General features: G+C 35.7%; 1 protein-coding gene across 1 annotated transcript in view; it reads left to right on the top strand.

The window, feature by feature from the left end:
• Positions 1 to 14,734, top strand: part of DCDC1 (doublecortin domain containing 1) — a 499,491-nt gene that overhangs the window by 39,035 nt on the left and 445,722 nt on the right. Inside the window, exons 3-4 of the mRNA XM_005578290.5 lie at positions 118 to 287; positions 14,216 to 14,485. Of these exons, the coding sequence (XP_005578347.3) occupies positions 118 to 287; positions 14,216 to 14,485 (440 nt within the window). The remainder of the gene's footprint in view (positions 1 to 117; positions 288 to 14,215; positions 14,486 to 14,734) is intronic.

Below are 14,734 nucleotides of genomic sequence, written 5' to 3' on the forward strand. Positions count from 1 at the left end.
TGCTATATGGTCTAGAATAACATGATGACAAGTAAGTTGTAGTTAATACCCAGCCTCTACTTGTAATCTAGTAGACTTTTACATTTAAAATTAAATAACATTCTTTATCATTTTTAGCTGAAAATGACAAAAATAGGAGCAGAAGATCACAGAGAATCACTATTTCAGTCTTCCTTATCCCCCTTGACTAAAACAATGGAAGTATTACAGCAAAGTTGTCCTGAAGACACCTTGGATGGGAATACTGTAAACCCAATTTACAAATATATTTTGAACAATTTACCAAGGTAAGAACATTATTTAAGCAGCTTAAACTAAATACTGAAGAGGATCAAAGTGTTTCTAGAAAATAGTTTAAATGTTCAATCAGTCTTGGCTGGGCAAGGTGGCTCATGCCTGTAATCCCAGCACTTTGGGAGGCCTAGGCAGGTGGATTACTTGAGGTCAGGAGTTCGAGACCAGCCTGTCCAACATGGTGAAACCCCATCTCTACTAAAAATACAAAAAAATTAGCCACACATGATCACGAGCACCTGTAATCTCAGTTACTGGGGAGGCAGAGGCAGGAGAATCGATCCTAGGAAGTGGAGGTTGCAGTGAGGTGAGATCATGCCACTTGACTCTAGCCTGGGCGACAGAGTGAGACTCTGTCTCAAAAAAAAAAAAAAAAATTGAGTACAGGTGATATAAATAAGTAACTTTGAGATGTGTTGAGTTATGGAGGTTGTTGCTTAGAGTAGAGCCCTTCCTTTTTTCTACTTTATGGGAAGAAAAAATGTACATGATGCAATAAACGTAAATTATCTCTGGGATCTGACTTGAACAGGTAGCATAATGATAATAACGATAATGGCAGGTAGTACTTGTTAAGTGCCAGTCACTATGCTTAGCACTTAACCTGCATTATATCAATTTTGTTCTGAAAACAATTCTAGAGGCCGGGTGCAGTTGTTCACGCCTGTAATCCCAGCACTTTGGGAGGCCAAGGTGGGCAGATCACCTGAGGTCGGGAGTTTGAGACCAGCCTGACCAACATGGTGAAACCCCGTCTCTACTAAAAATACAAAAAAATAGCAGGGCTTGGTGGCGTATGCTCATAATCCCAGTTACTTGGGAGGCTGAGGCAGGAGAATCTCTTGAACCCAGGAGTTGGAGGTTGCGGTCAGCCAAGATCACGCCATTGCACTCCAGCCTGGGCAAAAAGAGTGAAACTCTGTCTAAAAAACAAACCAAAACAAACCAAAACAAACAAAAAAAAACCACTAGGAGGAATATAAGACAGACGGTAGTCTCATTACCTTTGTTTTACCTATGAGGTAACAAAGGCAGAGAGAGGTTGATTAACTTGACTAAGCTCACACAACTAGTAAGTAGTAGTAAAGAAGGTATGATATGAATTCAAATGGATCTAACACTACAGCATTTATCAGAAATATAAAGCAGAGGAGACAGGGGTATTCTTCCTGTGCTTTTCTCTGTTAGAAAGTGAAAGAACTAAAAGGTATTTGTCATACATTGATAAACTATTGGCTGGCTAAGTGTGATGCCATAGTCTTTATGTTAAGTAGAAAACTGAGACTGTAAGAAAATCAATACATTATAAATTAAGGATTATGTTAATCTTCTTATGGAAATCCTAGATCATATTTATTTCCTAGATCAGTTTGAGTGTTTGCTTATTTGTGTGTGTGTGTCACTAGGTTAAGATGAAAGTGAAACCTTGACTTTCAGCTAATTTGTTTTGCTTTATTCCTCTCAGCTATAAGTGCATATTAGTAGTGTATGAGATCCTTTATACAATGCAACTTTAAAAAAAATGAATACCCAGTGTGTTATTTTAGGGACATAAGTCACTCATGACTTATTAGAAAAAGAATTCTAAATAGGATTAAATGTTCCTTTATACAAATGCCAATTCTAATATCATGTGTACTTGCACATATTTTTATTGCCTTTAATATTTATTTATTTCCAATTTGCTACTTCAAAATGGTGATACATTCACTTTTTATTCTAACTACTTTTGTGCATTTTTAGCTACTTTATTTTTTTCTGGTAAAGCTAAATGTGTTTTCACTTACTCAGTCTGTTCCTGCTTTTTTCCTATTTGCTTTCTTTGATTGTTAGTCAGTTTAACACTGGCTTTATTTGTCCTTTTCATTATATGTCAGTCTTTCTTCTCATGTGACACTTTCCTACTGCCTGTTTTTTATAGTTTCTGTTTCATTGTACTTCTTTTGTTTCTTTGTTTGAATCCTAACTTCTTTTCTGTCACTATTGCCTGTTACCATCAACTTTGATTATGATAAACCAAGAAAATGAAGTAACCCTCTTCTTGGCAATCAAATGGAAAGCTGTAGACAATGCTCAGAGGTCTTTTACCTTCATGAAAAAGAAAATGATGAGTTTCAACCTGAAAGGGGTCAAGTTCATAAAGGCTAATGGTAATTTAGGAGTCATTGGTATTAATATGATTATCAGAGAGAGGCAATTTTCTCTATGAGTAAGGACATTTACCTCCTGATTGAGGTTAAAACTTCTTTTGTCTCATTCTTGTTTTCCTTGCCACCTTTCTTCTACCATCTTTGTGGTCTTTTCATGAGAAGTAATCATTAAAATATAGTCAATTTATTTTTCCTACTTGTATTACAGAGATTGTGCTTTCTTCATTAATACATTGTACTTTTTACAAAATATGCCTACATATATATGTATATATATTAAGTCCATTCAACGTAGCCATACAGTGACCACTTTATTTTCTTGTTATTATCTGATGCCATCAGTTTGCTTTTCGTTATATTTACATTATCACTCTCCTTCCCTCTGTTCTTCCTTTCCATGTGTTTCCTCTGCTGTCACTCCATGCTGCATTTGCTTATAACAGAGTGAAAACCTCTGTACCAGGACATGCCCCCTCACAAGAAAACTAACACCAACATTATAAATGTTTTCAGCTTATTATGTCAGAGGTTTCATCTTCTCATTTTTGACTCACCATTTGGAGGTCATGTGAATAAAAAAAATATTGCCTCATTTCTGTGGCTCCTTCCAGGAAAGTAGCACAATAGTAAACTTTTCCTGCTCAGCTGTAGTCTGATGCATTCCCAGGTGACCCAGAATCAGGAAATAGTCTTGGAGACATGGATGACTTGGAGACATGGATGACAAAATCAGTTATTTTTTAGTAGCAGGTATCCAGGCATAGTTTCACCATGTTCATATCCAGCGCTCCAAATGCTGAAGTGGAAGATCTCCAAATTACGATTCCATTTTTGCATTAGGAGAATGTTGTAAACGATTAGTGAATTTTTCCATCTCACATGTAAAATATGTTGTTTTAATGATTTTCAGCCAATGATCATCTAAGGGATGTGATTTAATGATTTTTATAATGAGAAGTTATAGTATTTTTTATCCTGCTGGCAGCTCAGTAGTAGTAAAGAAGGTATGGTATGAACTCAAATGGATCTAACACTACAGCATTTATCAGAAATATAAAGCATTACCAACTCTTACAATTCCCTGAGGAGGAAAATTACTTTTAGTAAATTAAATGAGAACTGAAATCAGTTTTAAAAAGTAAATACTAACCATTTTTTTTGTTGTTGTACATTATCAAGGCTACTTTTTCACAAGCAAATCTTGCTTTCAAGGATACTAACAGACACCTAATCTATTCAGTCACTGTTTAAGTCATTTATCTTGGGTACTTTTTACTTGGAATGAATCTTAGATCGTTTTTGAAATATAAACATTTAGAACCATTTCCTTTTCTATGGACAGTTTAAGTTTAGCAACTTCATCATTCCAAAAATGAACTGTCGATTCCCACCATGGAATGAGTGGCAGACGGGAATGAGAGGAAACAATAGTAAATGAAGCATGCTAACACCTTCACTGTTTTAGACTCATGCTACTACCCAACAAATTATACTTTCTCCAGTTCATAATCTTTTTCCAGATTTTTTCCTTCAAGCCTTTAAAAATATTTCTGTAGATCTCCATATAAATATAATATTTTCTTTATAAAATCTTAAAAGACTAGATCATTGTTTCTTTTTGAATATTTTCTTCTGGAAAAGTTGTATATAATATTTATAAACCCTCAGTTTTAAATTTCACATATGCCTTATTTTTATTCCTGTGTACTTTTATACAAGTAAAAAAACTTTTTTTTCCTTTGGGTGGAATGATTTATGCCCCTGATGCTATGCTCAGATGTGTCTTTATGAATTTTGGAAATTGTTCTTCTTTAGAAGTTTTTCTTCTGCAAAAGTAAACAAGTTTAACTTAACAAACACTTATTGAATATCTTCTATGTAGTATATATGTAGTTTGAACATAACATTTTGGTTATTATTCAATCATTGAGTTGAAAGTAAAAATTTGTTATGTGTTATAAAATATCCTGAAATTGCTCCGCAGTTGGAAAAACCCTTATAAACATTTTTAGGCCAAATTAGAATTGCATTTTCTTCTGGAATTGGAAGTAAAACTTGTGGGGAATTTTTTACTTTTATTACTCATTTTCTATGATGTCTAAATTGTATTTTATCAGAGAATCTAGCAATTGGAGAAAGTTATTTGTATCTTTGGAAGTTTAAGCAAGTTGGAGAAAGGGCAGGATGAAGTTTAATAAAATCTTTGTGCTTTGTGTGCTTAAGAAATTTTATAAAAGCTTGCATTCACCAAACATAAGTAGGGTTATTTCTTTTATTGATTGTATTCCAGTATTTTAAACTGATGGTTCATTATTGAACATACTTATGGTCATTTCACTTTATGTTTATATTTTATTTGTATATATTTCAATTTGAGAGCTTAATTACCATTAAAATGGTACTCTAATAAAGATAAGTTTTACAAATGATAATATTAAAAGAAACTCTTCAGGAAGGTTTAAATGCTATAAGAATTTAAAGCAAGAAATATATGCTTGTCAGATATACAGTATAAATAAATAATTTAGATTAAAATGGTTGACTACATTTAACAAAGAGACTACCAAATAATGAAGGGCTAAAGAGTGGTTGTTAGATTTGATGTACTTCATTTCATATTGTAAGTAATTGCTATCCATAAAAATTCTATGGCTTCTGTATAAGAAAAAGAGACATTTTGACAGGCAACACTAGTATGAAGAGACAGCAAGTACAAATCCTTGGCAACTGTCATTTCATTATCCTGCTGTTGAATTCACATCCAAATTATGTGATAACTTAGACCTGCATGTTTGTTTTGGAGCCACGGTCTGTCAAAGTAGCCACATTTCCTGCCTAAGAATAGAATTATTAGCCACATGCAAATTTATGCCATTGAAATCTAAATGTAGCAAGGATGTTTTGTGTTTCATAAAGAGGGAAAATCAAAACTCCATGTCATTTTATGCTTATGCTGAAATTTCTGGTGACATGTTCCTGATTAAGTAAAAGTAGAATTTTTAGAAAATAGCAGATAGTTTATATTTTATCTTATTATGAAATTAATTCAATATTAGTAAAGGTGTTTAATAAAGCAAAAAATAAAGCAAAAGTAATTCAGAGTATCAATTACGTTACACCACATGTCCATTACATTTACTGCAGTAGTGGAAAGCTGACTATATAAGTTAGGCCACTATCAGTGGAAAGTAACAAAATTCAACTGAAAGTGACTTAAAAATGAGGAACATTTGTTATTTCATGTAAGAAGAATTCAGAGAGAGAGCAATTTTAGGGTTAAATTCAGCAGTTCAGCAGTGTTATCAAAAAGTCTGGCTCATTGTGTCTTTCCCTCTGCCATCCTCAGAATATTGGCTAGATCCTTTGGCTTGACCCCTCGTGCTTGCAAGATGGCTCATCACATGTTCACTCAGCAATGTCCGAGTAAAGAAGATAAATGTTTGATCACTTACATCTCTTTTTCATGAGGGCAAATAACCTTTCTCTAAAAGATTTATTATGTCTCATTGGCCAAAATTAGGTCACAAGCAGATTACTTAACCTGCCAGGGTCAAGGGAAATGAAATTACCATCATTGGCTTTAGACCACTGAAGATTTACCCACTGGAGCTGATCATAGGATACTTTCCATGGGCATATAAGGAAGATGAATTCTTAAAAATAACCGAGACTTTATCCAAGAAGAAATGGGGGAAATGACTTAGACAGATAATCAACATTACCTGACATAACTCTTGGCTTCAGCTTTCTTTTATTTTATTTCTTAAACTGTGTTTGTTTCTTTTCAGTGGCATTTTGATACATTTTTGCATGCTGTCATAATTATCAAAGAATAATTCCTGCATATCAACCACTGGTTGAGTTCCTGTGGAAATATAGCAGATGTAAAACAAGGATCTTACTCTTGCGGAGTGGGATCTGAAATCATCTGAAATTATGTAACAGATAACAAAGCAAACATGGCAATATGCAAAACAGGACATCAATTTTTACAAAGGGCCTGCGGAAATGATTTGGAATAAGGAATAAGTAGGATCTGGTGGGATTATCTTCTCTTATGTGTCCTGCCATCCTGAACAGTTTTGGTGAGGCCTTTTCCATGACTCTAACCCCTGGAATTTTTCCCTTCAGTAACCAGGGCTTTTCCTTCGGAGCTAATCATGATCAGTAATTGTAAATTTATATGTGTAACTATTTAATAGTTCTCTTTCACCTGACAATTAATGTTATTATGAAAGAGGTTCTAGAAAATGTAAATTCTGAGTTGAGATTAACATTTATTAAATATTTATTTTTTGAAAGAAGTACAGTAATAGGTATAGATTAGCTGAGTGAACACTATTGGTAAAAAGGTGTGCAGATAGGAACTATGGAAGGCAATGTGGTGCAGTTATAGCTGAGGGATATTACAGGGGAGTAATGAGCAACACCACTTGGTAGAAATTGTTGAATGTGAGACCAAGAAGTATGATTTTACTAGGAGTTTTCTTCAAATTGCTATAAAAAGTCACTAAGGTTTACTAATGCCATTAAGGAGAGGAAATGAGTAGAAAATTTGTTCTTATCAAATCTGTAGTCATCTCCTTAATTCTTATGGTCTACTTACCTGTTTTTTCCTATAGTCCTTCCTAAGAATATTTTCTTGTATTTTTAGACCTTAAAGATTACTTAGTTGTTGCTTTGTGAAGCAAAAATTGTAAACTAGATTTAATGAAAATTTCAGAGAGTAAGCACAATTAAAGCTACTCTGAAATATGAAGAGGGTTGTAAATTCTACAATGTTTAAGATCTTTAGGACCTGTAAATACAATGACATATCGCCATCATGATTAAGTTTCATTATGTGGCAAAAGAGAAAAGATTTTCGCAGATGTCATTAAGTGACACAATCAGTTATCTTTAAATTAATTAAAAGGGAGATTATTCTGGGTGTGCCTGACCTAATCAGATGAACTCTTCAATGATAGAGATCATAGACAGACAACCTAGAAAGCTAAGCTATTGCTGACCTCAAAAAAGATGATAGTCAATATAAGTTCTATAGCAGTCAAGAACTGAATTCTGGCAACAACCTGAATGAGCTTGGAAGAGGACCCTGAGCATCAGATGAGACTGCAGTCCCAGCTGACACCTTGATTTCAGCTTTGTGAGATCCTGAACAGAGGATCCAGCTAAGCTTTGCCCAAACTCTGGACCTACAGAAATAGTGTGCTAAGAAATAGATGTTATTTTAAGCCACTAATTTTGTGGTACTTTGTTGTGCTTCAATAGATGTACAACTAATAATGGATGGAGAAGTAAGTGGTAGGTAGTAGGTTAGATATATAAATAGATTTTTAAAGGAAGTATACTTATGAAGTAATATGATTAACGTTTTTGTATTAATCCATTTCAGTGGAATTTAAACTTCAGGCTTAAAAAGAATCCTTCTATATCATGGCAAAAGATTAAGTAATACAATGATAAATTGAAATATTTTACAGAAATTAAGGGCTAGCATTTTATATGATAGGAAATAACCAAAGAGATATAGTAATTCTGGCTATCAAATCTTCCAGGGCAGGTATGGATGCACAGGGGGGAAACACATTCCATCATATGGGGTTGGCATAGAAATCATACTGAAAAAGGAACTACTTTGTCTGTTTATATGTGAGTTATTTACAGAGGCAATGAAGAATTTGCAGTAGAGACATACACACTTCCAGGACAAGATGATCAATCTGACAGAAATATTAAAAAGAAAATCTATGTTATAAAATTAGCCCAGGTTCCAGAATATTATGGAAAATCTCAACAGTAGGTGAGGAGAAGGTGAGGGTTTTGTTTTGTTTTTTGTTTTTGTTTTTGTCTTTGGACAAAAGACCATTTTCTAGAACAATTGGTTTAGGAATTCACATGGAAAGGAACTATACCTATTCATTGAGACTGCGTATGGGCCAATAAATAAAAGTAACCACAGCACTAAATTAAATTTAGTATCAGTTGGGAAAGACAAAATTCAGCAAAACTATCATATAACTTACTGAATTTTAGAAAAGATAGCTGTATAGATCTTAATGTAGATCTTAAAAATGTGGATCTTAAAATAAATTATAATATAAAATGTATATAATTAATAGTTCTCAAGAAGCACAGGAAGAACAGGATGCAAAACCTCAAGCTCAAGCAAGGAAGACTTTGGAGCTGAGCTCCCTTCATAAAGCTAGGACCCCTGAAAGACAGATGCACCTATTAATGAAAATTGGAACAAAGGTATTGTTCATCAGCCGTAGGAAGCAACAATAAACAGATATAATGTATTTTAAGGTTTGTGCATTGTCTGGAAAGTAATGAGTAAGTAATTATGTTGAACTTTAATGGGACAAGGATTCATATTGAAATGGCTAGTGTAACCAGTAAAAATAAAGTTAAGCAAATGTATAACATACAACCTAATAGAAGGGGAAATGAAATAATGGAAAATTATTTTTTAATCTAAACAAAGACAACAAAGAAGTGAAAAGGAGCATAGAACAGATAGGTAAAACAGAAAACAAATAGCAAATGTATTAGGGTTCTCCAGAGGAACAGAACCAATAGGTTATAATATTTTATTTTTAAATTTATACTTTAAAAATAAATATTTTATTTGACTTTAAAATTTTTTGTAATTTGGAGATGAGGTCTCGCTATGTTGCCCAGGCTGATCTTGAACTCCCTATTTTAGCAATCCTCCCACCTCAGCCTCCCAAAGTGCTGGGATTACAGGCATAAGCCCCCATGTCTAGTCCATCTACTGCATATTTTGTATATATATTATATATATATAGGATAAGGTATTGGCTCACTTGATTATGGAGGCTATGAAGTCTCATGATTATCCATCTACAAGCTGGAGACCCAGGAAAACCAGTGGTGTGGTTCAAAGGCCTGAGAGACAGAGGGCCATTGGTGTAGTTTCCAATCTGAGTCTGAAGGCCTGAGAACAAGAGTGACCAGAACAGGGAAGATTAATGTCCCAGCTGAAGCAGTAAGGCAGAAGAAGCCAGATTCCAACTTCTTTGCCTTTTTGGTCTAATCAGGCCCTCAACAGATTGACTGATGCCCACCTGCCCTGGGGAGGGCCATCTGCTTTACTTGGTCCACCAGTTCATATGCTAATCTCTTCTGGAAACATCCTCACAGACACACCCAGAAATAATGTTTCCTCAGATATCTGGACATCCTATTGCCTAGTCAAGTTGACACATAAAATTAACCATCACAGTAAGACTGTAGATATAAATTCAAATACCATAAGCCCTTGGCTTACTCATCTGGAAAAGGGGAATAATAATATAGGGCTGTTGTGAGGATTAAATGATAAATTAATATAAAATGCTTAGAACAGTGACTGACATAAATGCTATGTAGGCATTAGCTATTAGTATTGTTATTATCACTGTCAATACGAAGGGCATGATATATGATTTATACCTTGCCTGGCCTAGATAAGAGTCCCTATAATTGGGCAAGTAAGGGCCAAAAGCTGATGGGACTGTTGAAAGAAGACTCCTTGGGGCTCTGTCCACAAGTTGAGCTGCTTCAGAGTTTCGGTGACTTAATAGGACAGGGTTGGAGGGATGTCTCTTTTCATCATCCCTGTACTAGACTGTTCTGGCCCCAGGCACTAGAGTCTTTGGGAACACTCTGAGGTAGCACCTTGGCATGGACCTCATTGTTCTTGTGACTGGTCATGGCAGCAGAGAGGCAGTGAGAGAAGAGAGTGGAAACAGCTGTGACTCTTACCAACATATTTTTATAGGTACGTAGGAGATACTTTTAGAAATTTATAATATACCACTTTGAGAACTCTCAGTAATAAATGGGGAGGATTTTGAGGGAGTAATAAATTTCTGTACTATGATGATCAGGTTATCATGCTGGCAGTTTGTGTTAAATTCTTCACCCTCAAGATTGGCATCTTTAGGATTGTCAAGGAGCACAATCCTTCCTTTTGATCCATATCCCTTTGGGCCAGCATTGACATAGACTATTGAGCCAAATGGTCCAGAGACTGGGCCTGCAATCATGGTACTGTATTCTTATATTCCTCTTTGATTAGAAATGAATGACTAATATTAAAATAATCAAAAGAATCAGAGCACTGTTTCAGCAGCTGTTACATTTAAACACTTGTGGCAGAAATTTAAATTGTATGATGTATTTTAGTGAATACTTTTAAAATCAATCAATATATCGTGTCTCTGCTCATCTTAGTGTACAAGACAGACCATGCAAGTCCCCTGCCAATTATGTTTTACCTGTTTGGGAGGCACTGAGAGCCCATATCACCCTACCTCCTGTGTACCTCCAGTGTGCATCCTGCTGTCCTATCTCTAGCTGGGCCATTAATAGGTACTTTCCCATATGCAGGCTTGCCAGTAGCATGAGGTTGCCTCACATAAGAGTTTTACTCAACAGGGGTGTCCTATCCTGGGTAGTGATGAAATTAAACTCTTTGAGGAATTTGAATGTAAGTCATATAGACAGAGACTGAAGAAAGTAATTTAGCATAGAAATGAGACACATAGAGGAAGTTAGCAGAAGCCATGAGGAAAGAGGAGGAGGATAGAGGTAAACAGGCAATCATGATGTATGAAGAAGAGGCAGGTAGACCCAGAAGGAGATAGGAGGTGCTGAGTCAAAAAGCATGGAGTCTACTAGAATTAAGTCACTAGTGTATCCTCGACAGCCATGAATGGCCTTCCAATTTTTGTGCCCTGCAGGAGTGGTTTTATTTACTTTTGTAACTTTCTATGTATCTTGATAATAAGCCTTATCACTTGAAGCCTAAGTGTGCCTCTCTGTTTCTTGAAAGCTGAATGAACCTAACACCTTTCATTCCAGCACCAATTTAGCAAGCTGACTATGTGGGTTTAATTCCCACGTGGAACAAGTTGGCTTTGCAAGGGTATGTGATCATCCTCTCCAACACCTAACAAGCTATGAAACACATATCAATTGTTATAAGAAAGATGAGTTTGAGACTCTGTAAGAACTACTGAGGCTGGGCGCAGTGGCTCATGCCTGGAATCCCAGCTCTTTGGGAGGCCAAGGTGGGAGGATCATGAGGTCAAGAGATCGAGACCATCCTGGCTAACATGGTGAAACACCGTCTCTACTAAAAATACAAAAAATTAGCCAGGTGTGGTTGCATGTGCCTGTAGTCTCAGCTACTCAGAAGGCTGAGGCAGAAGAATCGCTTGAACCTGGGAGGCAGAACGCAGTCCAGGGCAGACTTGGATAAAAACATGTGATAACCTGGGAGGCAGAGGTTGCAATGAGCTGAGATCGCACCACTGCACTCCAGCCTGGGTGACAGGGCAATGCTCCTTCAAAAAAAAAAAAAAAAAAAAAAAAAAAAAAAAATAGATTTACTGAAAACCTGTCATCAATGTTGTAAAACAAATCAAAGCTGAAGACTATTCTTAGTGGACCAATAATATTAACTCTTTAACATGAAAAACTACCCCTTCTCCCACTTTCAGATATAAATTATAAAGTTGAACCATATGTTTAAATTTAATTATTTTTACTATTCACTGGGTAAATCTCCTATAATCTCTTGTCTTTACCCTATCAGGATGATGTGGAGTTGGGAAGAGTTTGCATTCCCAAAAGAAAGCAAGTGCTGTTACCAGAAGAGGGGGAAGATGTGTGTGACAAACAAAAATGATAGACAGCCTATGCATAACTAGGTACAAGAGGGCTATATCAATACAGTTGATAAAATATTATATTCCAATAAAATCCATACAGAGCATAGAGCAACATGAATAATGGTATTTAGTGAATACCATGAAAAACAATATTTAGTCAGAAGGCAATAGAATTGAGGATATAACATGATTACAACTTTAGAATATGAAAAAATAAAAACCTTTTGCCTTGTGGTGGTGGAATAATGGATTATTATATTAAAATCATTAGTATATTTATAAGAATATTTCACAATGAACAAAATACATTCATTAAAAAAGACACCTTATTCTACTTTTAAGTAGGGAATTCCATTTTTTAAAAAAATATGGGAATCTGCTCTTCAAGTAACTATTTATTGGAAACTTAGAACTGTTTATGAGATCTGTGATTCTTTCCCCTGGCTGTTTACTGGTCTTCCCCCAGGTTGAAGAGCTTGGTGACCATTTGAAGCTCCATTGCTGTTGCTGCAGAAACACTGCCAGTTTGAAATGACTGCTACCACATGCCATCACTTACCACCATTATCAAAATCTGAGTGGCTTAGGTGGTCTGAAGGGAGGTCCCACCTTTGCCAGAGCTAGAGTCCAAAGACCCTTTCAAGGCACTGTTTGCCACAGTTTCGAACCTGGTTAGAACTTCAGAGCGTAGGGAAGGCCGCTCCTCTCCCCAGTACTGTACTCAGTTCAGGGCAGACTTGGATAGAAACATGTGATAACAACAACAGCAGAATATAACTGCTTGGATTCCAGAGGTGTAGTTCCCCTGGGTCCACTCGTGAGCTCACACACACACACACACACACACACACACACAAACATCTGTTTTCCCTCTGATGTGTGACTACCATTCATTTTTTCAGAGAAAATAATTGACCATTTTACTTGTTTGTGAGCATAAAGAGGGCAGGCTGGAAGAAATAATTGTGATTGTAATGACATTTGTGGATGTGAAAGATTTGGAGGAGGGGCAGTCCCTGCTGAGCTTTCAACACTGAACATATGTTAATTTATAATTGGGGGTGTGTTTCGGGGGGGTTATATTATGCAATAACTATTGAGGAATGAGCAAATTGGAAAGAAGCAGATTTGGTTTGTGCAAAGATAGTTCCAATTACGGTAATACGTGGAACCTGACTATCCTCTATGCCTGATCACCACAGAGCTCAATATTTGCAAATATATTGAAACTTATTTTATTTTATCATACCAGTACATTCTATACCTATTCATCCTACCAACTTGGTGTCTACATAGATTAATATATTCTTCCAGGTCATGTGGTCCCCTGTTCACCCATCATAGTTCATCCAGATACTACTCTTCCTGCCTAAATATCAGTAGGGTGACCAATTGACCCAGTTTATCTGAGACTGAGGGAGTTCCTGGAATGTGTGACCATCAGTGCCAAAACCAGGATAGTCCTGAACAAACCAAGATGAGTTAGTTAGGCTAATCTCAGGTCTGCTGTGAAGGCTTTACCAACTTTATTCCCACCCATTCTAAAATGGCCTTCAATGAGTTCTTTTCATCTTTTCATCTTACACACTCATTTTCAGTTTATTTAACATATATTCTCTATTGGGGGATTATTTGCAAGTTTCTTGAGGGTAGGACCCACATATTTTTTAACAGCAGAGTGCTAAGTAAGTATTAGAAAATAAAATGGATCTAAGAATTTAAAAATAATACTTACATTGTTTTAAACATTATGCAAGCTTCCTTTTGGTTGAATTAAGTAAAGCAATGAAGCTTAATAGTTATGAATGTGGATTTTATTTCAGGACAGGCTTGGGTTCAGATTTCCACCTTGTCAGTTACTGATTGGGCAAGTTAATTAACCCCACTGAGTCTCAATTTCTTAAATCTGTAAAATGGGAATAAAAATAATAACCACTTCCCAGGAATATTGTAGGCATTAAACAAAATAATGGCTAAGTGTGTAGTATTTTGTGTAGCACATAGCACATAACTCGTTATTATGTGGTATTTGTTAATAAATGATTACAAGTCAATTAATTATATTCTTCCATGCATTGTTTCTTCCAGAGAGTTTATGTCATCCCAAGCAAAAGCAGTTATTAAAACTACTGATGATTATTTGCAGCCTCAGTTTGGCCCCAACAGACTTGTGCATTCAGCAGCAGTACCAGAAGGGTCAGGACTTCAAGATTACTCCACACATCAAACAGCATCAGATCACAGCCATGATGAAATATCAGACCTAGATAGCTACAAATCAAACAGTAAAAAGAATTCTTGTTTTATATCAGCATCCAAGAGAAACAGACCTGTCAGTGCTCCAGTGGGTCAACTGAGGTAATCAAAGCTGTTCTCTGTTCTTTTTAACCTACTGTTGAAGTTCTTTCCTTTGAGCAGAATTTATAATGTTTCAATTGACTATCTCAGACATTAAAATGTAACACATCTCTATGGTTTTGTTTTTGTTTTCTTCTTTGAAAGCACTAGAGTAGAATGTTGTTAATTACACTGTGGGAAATATGAGATATACTTCAACCTGGGTAATCAGAAACTCTGAAAAGAATATTTGAAGCAGAATCAGGCTAG

This window comes from Macaca fascicularis, chromosome 14 (assembly GCF_037993035.2).
Source record: "Macaca fascicularis isolate 582-1 chromosome 14, T2T-MFA8v1.1".
Taxonomy (NCBI): Eukaryota; Metazoa; Chordata; class Mammalia; order Primates; family Cercopithecidae; genus Macaca; species Macaca fascicularis.